Source organism: Hirundo rustica, chromosome 19 (genome assembly GCF_015227805.2).
Source record: "Hirundo rustica isolate bHirRus1 chromosome 19, bHirRus1.pri.v3, whole genome shotgun sequence".
In the NCBI taxonomy this organism is placed as follows: Eukaryota; Metazoa; Chordata; class Aves; order Passeriformes; family Hirundinidae; genus Hirundo; species Hirundo rustica.
Genome location: NC_053468.1, coordinates 3,874,309 through 3,887,218, shown reverse-complemented (window position 1 = coordinate 3,887,218; position 12,910 = coordinate 3,874,309). Strand labels below are relative to the sequence as shown.

Below are 12,910 nucleotides of genomic sequence, written 5' to 3'. Positions count from 1 at the left end.
GAAACTCACTAGATGTTACATAAGGAAAATATTTGTTCAGAGAGTGAATTAAATCGTTGTCAACCATTCTGACATGTGAAAGGGCAAAGGGGAGGGCTGTCATTTCAAGGTTTGCACTTCACTCAGGAAGACAATACAGCACCTAGGTAGCTGTTTCCTACCACATCTTGAAGCACTGTATTTAAATGCAGTGGTTACAGCATCTCTGAGAAACTTGCCCAGAGCTGTTTGCCTTTAAAGTATTTAAAACTGTTGAGGAGGACTTCGGAAAGGAAAACAAAAACAGAAAGACAACAACAGAAACAAAGAAGAACAGAAAATTAATAAATCCTTTTCCAGAAACACCTTTATCTCATCACCTAGCATTTTCTCTTGAACCTAGGTTTAGCTCTGTAAGTCAGAGAGCTGAGTCACTTCCCTGCCTGCCCCACAGCAACTCATGAGCTAAATTTCCAGTGTGACATCCCACTGAAGATGCTCCAAAACTCAGAACTACTGCAAAGGAACAGCAGGCTCCAAAGGATACCTGCTACTGTACAAGAAGCTCACAGACATCAGCTGACTCTCTGCAGTCCATCCAGGAGCTTCAGAGACCTGTGGGAAACTCCATTTTTAGATGGACTGAGTGAAAGGGTTGGTCTGCACCACTCAGAAGGGTGAGACTACTTCTAACTATCAACGAGCTCTCCTTTGGAAAGCAAAGCATTTTACTCATGCAAGGCACATGCCCTATCCCTCCCTCTCATCATTGTGTAAAAAGGGTAGAGATGAAAAGCCTGACATGTTTTGTTTCAGGATTTTTTTCTGAAGAATCCTAATGTACACATTTCTCAGATGTCAGCTGTTGAAGCTAAATCAAGCCAGTTGAACAAGTCTTAAAAGTTCTTGCTGCAATTTTAAGTATAATAGTTCTGTACATCAAAACAGAAAGTACATGGTAGCAGCCACAGAGAACAGGACAGCTACAGTTCCCTGGGACAGGACTGGCTTTCCACATTAAAATTCACTTTTCAGATATTTAATGCAGTAACCAGTTGCAGTCCAACTGCTGAGACAACATCTCTGGAATTTACTTCTCCAAGATCTCCTGTGCTTGGAGCACAGCAATTGGCAGAGCAATGGAAAGCTCAAGCATCAAAGCCACCTCCTGATCTCTGGTATGAGCTCAGTACAGGGACAGTATGATCTCTGATAAAACAGTTCTTTCAAAACAGGTCAGATAAAATACTCTAATGGCTTTAAACTTCAATGCAAGAAGTTTACACTGTGGCCTTAAGTTCCCCAGTAATTTCACCCTGAAACAGCCCTCACCAATGCAGTAAATTCATTATTTCCATGAAGCCTCAGTTCAGGAGTCTCTTGGGAGGAGGAAGAGGAGGAGGAGCAGTGCACCCCACAGCAGCGAGGAGCCACAAGCACTATGCGTTTCAGCGAGTGCCAGGGGCGTTCCATTTACCGGGGCCATAAGGAGTTCACGTCACAGGGCATTTGCCAGGAGTTTCATGATCACTGGCATGCACAGCAAGGGTGCGTCTCACCATGGAAGCAACAAGCTGTTAAACTGTGTGACTCATCTCACAGCAACGTTTTCGGCCTTCCAGAGCAGCCTGCAATGAGCAATGCTGATAAGATGCATATTCAGAGGAATTCTATTTGGGCAAAAAGCTATTGACACATTCAAACCCCTGTATACAGAAGCCTGCCCAAATGCTGACTAAAACACATGAACACACACACACACTGCGATATTGCAGTATTGTGATAAGACATTTCGCAGATGGTTGGGTTGACAGTAATTTAATCAATTTATATAGCCCAACTCAGAAATGCAAAAATGGCTTTTAGCCCTCGTAATTTTTTTATCCCTTTAAACAGAGCACTCCAGAGGAACGATTTCCAGCCAAAAGGTAAGAAACAATGTGTGCCTTGCTTAAATCACTGACTACTTCCAATAGGTATCACCTCTTTCTTCTCCTGCTTCCAAGATTCCCCTTTTATGGAAAAGATATGAGCTTCACTGTCACTACCTAATAATCAAATTAAAAGGACACTCAGGCAAATCAATGGCACAGAGTGGAGATATCCTTAATTCAGAGGCTGAACTAAACAACTGGAACACCTGGAGCAGGCAGATGACCAGCTTAAATGCTCCTGAGTGGCAGGGCCAGTTCACGTGAAGGCAGCACCGGTCACAAACCAGCAGCTCCATTTGTACTTCTTGCTAATGGCATCGGCAAGAGTCAGACGAAAAGACTGCAAAGCCTTCAACAGCCCCCTGGCTTCAGCTGGTCCTGGGAGGATGTGGTTTGTTGTGACTGAAGAATGAAACCTTGAGCTGCAGGCTGTGATCAGGGAGCAGCTACAATTGGCTAAGCAGCCCAAAGGCTATTTTCATTTTTTTTTCTTCTTCTTCTTTTTCATTTCCCAAGACAGAATAGTTGCAGCTTTAGATCTTTCAGGATTTCTTCCAGTAACTGGAAATCCTCAGGCATTACTCCTGCATAAAGGCAGCTCTCTTACACTAAAACATTTCCAGCAGAGTGCTTTCTGGACGGCAGTCTCCGCTCAAAATAGCATTTTCCACTTAAATAAATAGGTCATTTGCTCCTAGAATGGCTATAGATGCTACCGTACCCTGCCCTTTTCAGCTTATTTTCACTTCTTAAACAGCAAGAATCAATACTGGTCAGATAATGACTCATTACAGCATCACAAGCTATTTGCATTTTCAAGTTACAAGCTCCTTTTCAAAACACAAGAATTTATGTGCCACTGAAGAGGTGAAAACTGAAATCCAGCTATCATTGAGATATGCTACAAAAGGAGTCAGATCCCTTAAAATAAGATAATGATTTTCTCATGCACTCTGCAGATTTAAAGAATGTTTCTCTATGGTTCTCAGTGAGGCTCCAATTCCACTGTCACCCTCCTTCTCAGCTGCAAATACTGTTGTCACCTCTAAGGGGATATTCCATTTCATGCAGATCCTAGAGGAAACCTGGTAATTGTGCATACCACAGGCAGCAGATATTCCAGAGAAGGACAGGTCCTCTGTCACAGTTTAACCATCAAAATGCTTTAGGAACAGGAGAGTTTCATCTCACATGAATGCATTTACACACACAGAAACTATCTGTGCTCCAACAGCCTGGTCTTGTCCAGCTGGAGAGAAATCACCTTTTAACAACACAGCATCACACTCAGCAAGAGGGGGAGGCCTCCTGGTTCCCTCGCAGGGCTTTCAGCAGAAGTTGTTTCAAAGACAGGAAGTTACAGATCACCCCACTGAAACAGTTTTATCCCCCAGATGGTGACAGCTGGCACCAGAGGAAACAGGTACCTGTAGGGCACTATAGGGTTTGCTTAAAGCAGGAATCAGCTCACTCTTCTGGGCCACTGCCTCTGAAAACTTCAGTTTCCAGAATGAGCTCTGGCTATACCTGAAAGACATCAGCTGGAGAAAACCAAGAAACAATAGATGATCTTTACTGATCAGAGCATCTTTAAATATTAGGCATTCCTAGCTTTACTAAATATTTCATAAGAAGCTTCTGATCATCCAGTTACATTGTAGTTCCCTCCAAAAACCAACTCTCCATAACCTTATCCATGCAGCAGCAATCAGGATCTTAATTTATTTTTTTTTTAAAAAAGAAAAATAGAAAAAATAAGTTCTATGTGAGGTAGACTGGACTTATCAATGATTAAGTAAACTCACAGTTACCACATTGTTTAACAGCAATTACAGGACCAGGGGTAGAGAAATGTTATATTTAGCTTCCCCATAAAGAAGTGGAGAAAATACTTCCTGTACATTCTACCAGCAAGGAGCTTCCAAGCACAACATGACAGACACTCCCAAACACATTTCCAGGACTCTACTTCCTACTCAAGCTGTTCTCATGGGATTAAGGAGGGGAAGTCCATTGGTTTAGGTTTTAATTTGCTTTAGCATATTTTTTTCCCCAAACTGTGCATTTTAGAATAATATATACCCAGCACATCCTCTCTTTTTGGGTCAGTCGGTCCCTTCCAATAAAAGCATATTGTCTCCCCCAGGGTAGGGAAGACAAGTGAACTGTGAGAGCAGCCAGGGCCAGATTGCCTGCCCAGCTTCTTCACTTCTCAGGAAAGAGATATAATAAACAAAAGGAAAATAGCACTTTCCAGAAATTACAGATACTTTTTTGTTTTGTTTTGTTTTGTTTGTTTGTTTTGTAACTGTGCATCAAAAATACTTTAAAAGGCCAAGTTTCAATAGATTATTTCCAATACAGGTAATTATCAGCCAAGAACTGCCTTGAACAACAACACATCAGCATTAGTGCCACGGACCTCATGGCAATACCTCTTTGTATTTTACTGTAACACAGTCCTGTCTGCCACCACTTTCTGCTAACATGGCACATCAGAAGACAACTGTTCTGCTGTAAGGATTGAAGATTGCAGTCTTATTTTTCAAGAGTGACTGCATAACCAAAGGCCAAAACAAACAGCAGAAGTCTGGACAGACAATTAAAGGAATTTTACAAGCCATCAAGCAACCAGAGGGCTGTAAATGTATAATCAACACTTTGCATGAACTACCCTGAAAAAAAAGCTCATGAGATGCTCTGTGGCAATGAGAACAAGATAAAAAATCTATAAATAAAAGCCATCCAATTTCAGAATTATTCAGATCAGCTATTCCCCTGAATCCATAAGAGCCAATTATAACAGTTTATAGGGCACACTTAATGCAAAAAATCCAATCTGAGGACACCAACTTCACCCTTTCTCCTTGTCTGAGAAGTTTATCTCTGAAGCAAAAAGACATCAAGCAATTTAAAAAGAGAATCCATTTCTGTTCTCAAAATTCTTAGTGTCCTGGAAACAGAATTAGACATAGCCATATGCTTGCACACTGGCATGCTTCTCCCTTGCCCACAAGTTGAAGCACCTAAGTTCCAGCAGTTACCAGATAATCTTTGCTCGGACAAAGCAAGGACAGACCCCTATACTACTGATAAAATTATTGAGCAAGATGAGCTTTCATTTAAAGAGGTAACCTGGAGACAGTCAAAGGAAGCTCCTACCAGTTTACAACAGGTTGGTTGAAACAATATGACTTAAAGCTGAAAGAATCAAGTCCTCCTGATGCAGTTGACAGGGATCCATGAGAATGGCAAGTGTGGCAGGCTTAGGAACAAAGCCTTCCTAAGGACTAAAAACGTGTCTGCCCTGCCCATAAACCAAGGAGAATCATCTGAAATGATACTAAAGTTGCGATTAAGAAACAAGAAGTTTGTGGCAAAGGAGGAACACACATGAGCTCTAACACATGAGAAGGAGGGAGAAACAACCCACCCCAGTTATCTAAGAGGCTAAAAGGGCAGCCCAATCCTGAAGTGTGGTTAGGAAGTTGCAACAGGAAATGCAGAAGTTCAAACAACAGCAGTTAAGATCATGATGAAAATCAAGTTCACTTTATACTGCAAGAGAAGTCTGAGAAAGCAGAAGTAATTACGAGGCCCAAAACTTGGCCAGGAATATGCCACACTTATTTCTGGTACAGAATACACCTCCATACCGTGGCATGGGAGAGAGGGAATATAGACACATAAACCCAAGGCTGCATCTCTGGATTTATCAGGTTCCACAGGGAGTTTTTATATTTAACAACTAAGTAGTATCCAAATATCAGCACGGTTTCAATTTAATTGGTTGGGAAACAGCCTGGCTGTCGCAGATGGAAAAGCTTTAGAGAACACAACTAATTGTTCATATATATATAAAATATTTAACAAAGGGAGGGCCTATGCATCCAAGTGGGAGAAAGAAGGAAGATGCATCCAAATGGGAGAAAGAAGGAAGATGCCAAGAGAGACCTATCTATTCTCACTAGATGCATTCAATGCTATAAATATATGGGAAAAGGAATAGTGGAAAGGGTAAAGAAGTCAGAGGGGGAAGAAACCCCTGAAGTAATGCAGCACATTAATATTTATAGCAGGTAAGTATAAGCGAAATTAATCTGTGTTGCTAAGTAAACATATCTTAGGAGAGACATGGGAATGAAAGAGGGCGAAAAAAAAGGTAAGTGTTCTGACAGCTAAAATGCCATTGGGGCAGGCAGGACCTGTCAAGTAGCTGATCTAGTTTCAGAAGAGGTTACCTAACACAACAAGAAATATTTTCAGAGTAGCTGGCTTTTTCATTCCCCACCACTGAGGATGGAAGCAACTGGGATTTCAACTATTCTCTTCCTCCAAACATTTGCAAACCAGGCGTAACAGCAGTGTGATAATGCATGAGGTTTTTTAAGGATAAATGCTAACTTAGAACTAAGCATACAGAAGCGAAAGCAAAGCTATTTTCATTCTCATCTTTGACTACATCAGAAGCGGCACACAGGGGGTAGGTAGCAGCTTAACGGGTTAACATCCCGGGGTTTGTAATAGAGAAGTACAAACAACAAACAAAACGACAGCCTGTCCCAAGTTTAAAGAGTGTGGAAAGGCAGAAGCCTTCAGAGCCGCCTGCCCAACCCAGGGCAGCGATGGGAACATCTGTCCTGCGGCACATCTCACTCAGGGATTTAGAATCTGGCCGCTCTGTGTCTCTCCTGGGCTTGACACAGCCCTGTGAAGATAACATGCACCGGTCGAAAAAAAGGGGGAGAAAACCACCTTAGGTGCCCGCATAGGCAGAGCCGGGCACTGGGGATACCCAGAGGGTGCTGTCAGATGAGATCAGCTGAGCACGGCCCGAGCCCCAACCATGTCAGGTCGCTTGCACACACGCTTCCCGCCTCTCCCACCGCATACAATGAACACAGAATAAACCGGGCGTATTTACAGAAACAGCCCCGCGCCTCCCCATCCTTCACAGAGGAGCTGGGTATGACCGGGACCCTGCGATACCATCAGGGCCGAGAGTGGGCTGCCCTGCCCCAGCCCGGGCCTGTTGAGGGGCACCGGGACCCCCGCCCATCCCTTCGGCTGTCAGCAGGCCACAGCCCAAGGGTGTGCGAGCCCCGTTCCCGGGCACCGCGGGCCCGCATCGCCCCCGGCACGGGTCCCGGACACCGGCGGCACCGGGGGGTGAGGCGGAGGGGGCGTGGCGCATGCGCAGCGCCGCGCGCCGGACCCCAACGGCCGCCGAGCGCCGCGCTGCCCTCAGTGCCCGCCGGGACTCACCGAGGCGCAGGGGCTGGAGGTGGCGCTGGGGGTAGGCGAGCGCTGCACCGTGACCAGAGCCATCGAGGCGCGGCGGGGCCCCCCCCGTCCGGCCGTCCGGCGGGGGCCTCACTCCATGGCGGGGACAGGGGAGGGGAGCGGAGCGGAGGTGGCGCGGCGGCGGCCGCAGGGGGCGGCAGCGGCTGCAGCTCCGCGCGCGCCCGCGGCCTCTCGCCGACTGAGGCGCGGCGGGGCCGGGCCGGCCGGGCACAATGAGGCGCCAGCGCGCACGCGCCGGCTGTTAGCGCGCGCGCGGCGCCGCCCCCTGGCGGCCGCGCCGCGTTAACCCCCGCGGCGCCGGCGGCTCCTGAGGGGTCCCGGCACCCCCGGTCCTGGTCCCTGAGGGGGCCGCGATGCACAGGAGGGACCGACATCCTTCTCCCGGTCCCTGAGGGGGCTGCGATGGGCTGGGGGCCTCGACATCCTTCTCCCGGTCCCTGAGGGAGCTGGAATGGGCAGGGGGGGCCTGGCATCCCCACCCCGTTCCTGAGGGACCTGGGGTGCCCCGGCATTCTTCCTCCGGTTGCTGAAGGGGTTTCAGCTCCCCCGGCCCCTCAGCCTCCTAGGTGGCTTTTATTAATGTATGTCAGCAGGGCGCCCTCAATGTGCCTCCTGGCTGGTGCTGGTTTGTGGAATCCCATCCCACTGGGAGCCATGATCGTGGGTATGGCAACCCCTGGTGAAAGTTGGCATTAATGGTCACATAACATAGCTTTTCCTTGGATTAGGGAGCAGCAGTAACATCACAGTGAAAGCAACATGTAACACCTCTTTGTACATCAATGCACCAAAAAACACCAAAAACCAAGTCTAGTGATAACTACTTAAGCATTCAAACATTCCCAGATGCAGAACTGCTTGGTGTTTGGGGGCTCTGAAACAAAGGGTCGAGTGCTATTAAACTTCATTTGCTTTGCAGTTTCAGCCTGGTGCCACCGAATTCATGGGAAGGAGGTAATTTGGATCAAGAATCTACAGAATTCATGTGAAGGAGGTGACTGGGATCAAGAATCGTCTTGGGCATCAAAAGACAACATTACATATGATAACCAGAAGCTGTTCTAAACCTTAAACAGAGCAAACTCTGTCAGGAGTGTGTATCAACCCACAGATTCCATTTAAGCGCGTGGCTGATGCTGCGCCGATCTGTTCCTCAGGCTGACAGCACTTTTCCCCTGTAAATTTAAGAACTGGAGAAGTTACATGGTCTCTCTTTTGGTTATTCCCCAGTTAAAATAATGATCAGGGAGGCTCCTGTAGCTGAGCTTGGCTGCAATGGAGAAGTCAGGCTTGCTAATGGGGCGTTTTGCCTCCTGGTGGACAGGTGAGGATGGAGGATGAGGGATGGAGGACAGGCTCCCTAAACTGGACTAACCCGAGTTTACAGAGTGGGCTGCACAGCAAGCCAGGGTCTTGAACGTGCAAATATAGGGCTGATTTCTGGCACATAGCTCATGTTCAGATATGTCTGCATTGATAGAGAGGATTGCTAGAAGATTAAAGTTCCTAGAGTACTGTAGCAGTTCCCTCACCTGAGACTGGTGTTTCATTCTGGATTTTGATCAAGTCATGCAGGGATTGCTATCAAGAAATTATTATTTAAAGAAGGTTCCAAAGTAGACTTTTGTGTAGTTTTCATATACCCTGTAGATCTTCTGGATATTTGAACAGCAAACACTTTTAAAAAACATTTACCACAGGTAAACAATAGAGTTGCTATCTACAGTTCACTAAAAGTCCGACATATCAGTTATTAGCTACAACAACCACAAATTGTGATAGTTCTCCAGCCTCTAAAAAGGTGTAATTTGCATGTGCAGTGTTTTTTTAGCAGCAGAATTTAAATGTGGAGGAGGAAGCTATAAGGCAGATGTATTGGGACTGAAAAGAGCAATTAGAGGGCAGGCTGTGGTCACAGCATCGGGGTTGGTACAAAAAACAGACTGGAAGCCTGTGGCCTTATTCTTTCCTGTGCTGGCAGCACTGTGGTCAGCACCTGCTGCTTCAGCAAGGAGTAGCATTTAAAAGAAGTGGAGCTGTACATGAGCTGGTTTTGTACACATTTCCAAAACTGACTATTTAATACACTGCAAACATTTCCCTGGCTAACACAACTTATTATTACTACATGTTAGGGCTTTTATTGCATAATCTTGGCATCAGTTGCAAAAGACAACAGAGTGCTCCCAAAATGTATCTTACACAGAAAAACAACAACAACAAAAAAGATAGAAGAGGCAATTCCAGCAAAACATCTGTGATGTGTGATGACATATTCAGCCTATTATTTTGTCAACAGTGCAAGTATTTGGTGGCATAATAAAAGGATACACTTTGCTTAGCACAAACATTAAGGGATAACAGCCAAGTTAGATAGGGTACAATTAAAGGTTTGCTTAACCCACGGGATTCCACTTCCAGAAAAATAAAAATAGAGCTGTTTTGATCCATTCTTCTAAATTCTAGTTGTATGTTCTTGTTTGGGGGTTGGGAAAAAAAACAACAAAACAACCTTTTTTTTTTTTAATTTATGTTTCATTCTCAAAAAGTTTTGTAAGTTAATCACAACAGCAACAGAATTCTGAATTACTAAAAGGAAAAACCAAGCCCTCCTGGGAGAAGAGATAACAGGAATTAATCATGTGCAAACTGCTTTGAGGAAAAAGTGCACAATCCAGTTTAAAGCTTCATTTTAAATTACTCCTGTGCACTAATTTTCTGCTTCATTTTGTTAACATAATTGATGCTAGACTTCAACACATCTTGGAAATGCACTGCAAAGATCATATTTCCTTCTGATACATTCCTTCAAATAAACAGCGAAGAAATGACAATTTATTACAGTATTTTTCACATGAAAGTTGACCTCCTCTGTTTCAGGGTTTCTTACAGGCTATCCCATGAAATGGAGACTAAGAGAGGGCAGAGCACCTCGCAGCTGTTCCAATGACAAATACCATAGATAAAGCCCCAGTTCAGTTTTCCTGCAGGTAGGCAATCCAACGGTTTTGTCACTTCCAGTATAAAATACAAAGAAAGAAACAGCATTAGATAAACCTCATTTCCTGGCAGAAATTGCCATAAGTTTCTCAGCTGGAAGCCTTGCCTAACCCAAGGGAATTGCTGAACAGGCACCTGATTTACATTCCTGTAAATGAGTGCAGAATGCCTGTTGTTGATGTGTTTGTCTTTTGCCTTCTCCTTTCCCTGTCATATTATTCTTCAAAGAATCTAGGAGAGATTATGAAAGGGGATTCATCAAATTCCTTTAGATTCAGGTTTAAAAGCAGTCTGAGAAAATGGCACCATGCACTCCCTGCTCATTAGTGCTTGTGTGCCTTTCCTGCAAGGCTGCTTCAAAGCAACACAAGAAAGAAAGACTGAAAATGTTTAAATTCAGTTTGTAATTAATTTCTCTTTATGTTTGAGATCCTCACATCTGGTTAATACAGTCCTTCTTTCAGCTGGTAACGGACTTGAGACAGTTCTGGACTTTGTGAACCTTGAATCTGAAGGTAACCTGTCACTGGCACCTGTGGATTCTCTCTCTATTTGTGCTCTTAATGTTCTCTGTTGCTATTCATAGTCCTTATTTTATTTTATTTTATTTTCAGTCATGTGATGCAATGTTCTAAGTTCAGTACAGAAGAGTCTGTTGGGCTGTGCCAAAGCCAAAAGACAACCTACAGCAATTCTGATTGTGGAAAGACATAGCAACCTTTGGGATTATTGCTTAGCAACTGCAAACACACAGAGGAGTAAAACTCACAGCCCAGCTCCACAGCGGGTCTGAGAAATCCCTAATTCACTTCAAGATTTTTAATGGTTGAGAACAGATGGGCATATATTAAATCCCTGTTGATTTGCAAAGCCACTTTGAGGCTTTGAGCCACAGGAGGAATAAGATCTATTTTGATACCTGCTCCAAAGGTAAGAAAAACAGTTCTTCAAAGCTTCAGAAAGCAATGGAGAAAATGTTTTTAAATTGTATTGAAAAGATCATGTATGTAAAGGGTATTGGGCTTTTTGTAATTGATTAGATAAATATGCTATGAAACACATTAGGGAAAGGCAAAATTATTTCCTGAGCAATAGAATGTCAAAGAGATTGGACTTTGTTTTTGAAAGGACTTTTATAAGGCAACATCTTCAAAATATTTGCCTAAACAAACTTAAATCCTGCCTGGCTTTATCCTACCCATCAAAATTCTCTTACAGAATAACAATGAAACCATAGGAATATTATTTATGAGCAGATTTGAGTTTTGTACAGAAAAAACGGGGATAATCTTTTTGTACCTGCAGGGATTCCAGCAAGAATATTTTTCTCACAGCAAAGGAGCCAGGGAAGTGGCATCCTACTAAATAATGGAAAGCTTATCTTGCCTTCAGCTTGAACAAAGGCTTACAGGAAACTTTATATCACACTTCAAATTTCCTGGGTGTTTGTAGAGCTTGCCTCTGTGCTCCATGCTTGCTGTTATTTGGCTCCATTTGGGAATGCCATAGGCCCTGAGAGCTCTCAATGTTGTTATAAAATCATAAACTCATTGAATCATTAAGAATGGAAAAGACCTCCAAGATCATTGAATCCAGCATTTGACCAAACACCACATTGCTAATGTGACCATGGCACCGAGTGTCACGTCCAGTTGTTTCCTGAACACTTGCAGGGGTGGTGGCTCCATCCCTTCCAATGCCTGACCACCCTTTCAGTGGAGAAATTCTTCTTTATGGGCCAAATTCTCAACTAATGAAAATCAGCACTGAAGGTTATGAGCCAAAGGAGTCTTATCCATTGTGTGTCTCTGTAATCCTCCACAAATCCCACGTTTCATGTCCTGATTGTAGCATTCCTTTGTTGTTTATTTTTCTTGTTTGTTCTTCCATACCCTCTTAGTCTTCTTCATCTGTCCCGCATTAAAGCACTGGGCACAGTTCTCCATGCTCTGCTTCCATTCCTGGAGTTACATGGATGCCATGGAACTGAGACAGAACAGTCACACTGGTTGTTTCATGTTTTGTTTTGGTCAGAGACATGGAGATCCTTTATAAACATTTACTAATCCTCAAAACCATCCTAACAAAAGGTTGAGAGCAGTGTAGAAAACATATTCATCATCTTTCAGAATCAGCCACCTCATAAAGCAGAGTGCAGTTGTCACTTTAGCATTGCACAGAAACTGCAGAAGGTTTCATACAGGATGTTTAAAAAAGAACATAAGTATCTGAAATTACGAGAACAGTTTATTTTGGCACCACAAAACCAGCTGACTTGGAATGTGACCAGAACATTTGGTTAACACCCTGCTTTGAACCAAGGAGTCTGGTTTTACAACTTATTGAAAGGAACTCACCTAAACAAGGAACAATTCCACAGGGTGGACAGGTTTCCCTTTCTACCATTGTAAATCCAGACCCTTTCCAGCTCATGTCCTTTGGTGGTAAAACCAACTACCAATCTAAACCACTCTGTGTGGGTGAGGTAGGCAGCTTGAGCCAGAAATCCATCCCATTCCCAGCAGGAATGGATCTTTGGAAAAAATTTACTAGAAGATGCCAAAAAGCCCATTGAGAAAACAAACCTAGAAATTTAATGCTGTGGAGCATTCCACCCATCCAGGCAGTGTTTGTACTCCAACAGTGTTAATGAACCAGAAGGTCAACATATTCATAATTAAATTTGTGTGCCG

The 12,910-nt window shown here is 44.0% G+C and overlaps 2 protein-coding genes across 4 annotated transcripts in view; one reads left to right on the top strand and one right to left on the bottom strand.

Annotated features, from left to right (window-relative positions):
• The window catches only part of SSH2 (slingshot protein phosphatase 2), a 91,041-nt gene extending 83,752 nt beyond the window's left edge, over nt 1-7,289 (bottom strand). The window contains exon 1 of one of the 3 annotated variants that reach the window (XM_058422967.1): nt 7,179-7,289. Coding sequence is in view for 1 of the 3 variants with exons in the window: in XM_040082174.2 (XP_039938108.1) it covers nt 7,179-7,241 (63 nt within the window). In the remaining 2 variants the exon portion in view is untranslated. The remainder of the gene's footprint in view (nt 1-7,178) is intronic. The other 2 variants (XM_040082174.2, XM_058422968.1) reach the window with 2 other exon arrangements.
• A 3,360-nt stretch (nt 7,290-10,649) lies between these two features.
• Nucleotides 10,650-12,910, top strand: part of EFCAB5 (EF-hand calcium binding domain 5) — a 32,437-nt gene continuing 30,176 nt past the window's right edge. The window contains exons 1-2 of the mRNA XM_040082547.1: nt 10,650-10,732; nt 10,832-11,147. The gene's annotated coding sequence lies outside the window, so the exon portion shown is untranslated. The remainder of the gene's footprint in view (nt 10,733-10,831; nt 11,148-12,910) is intronic.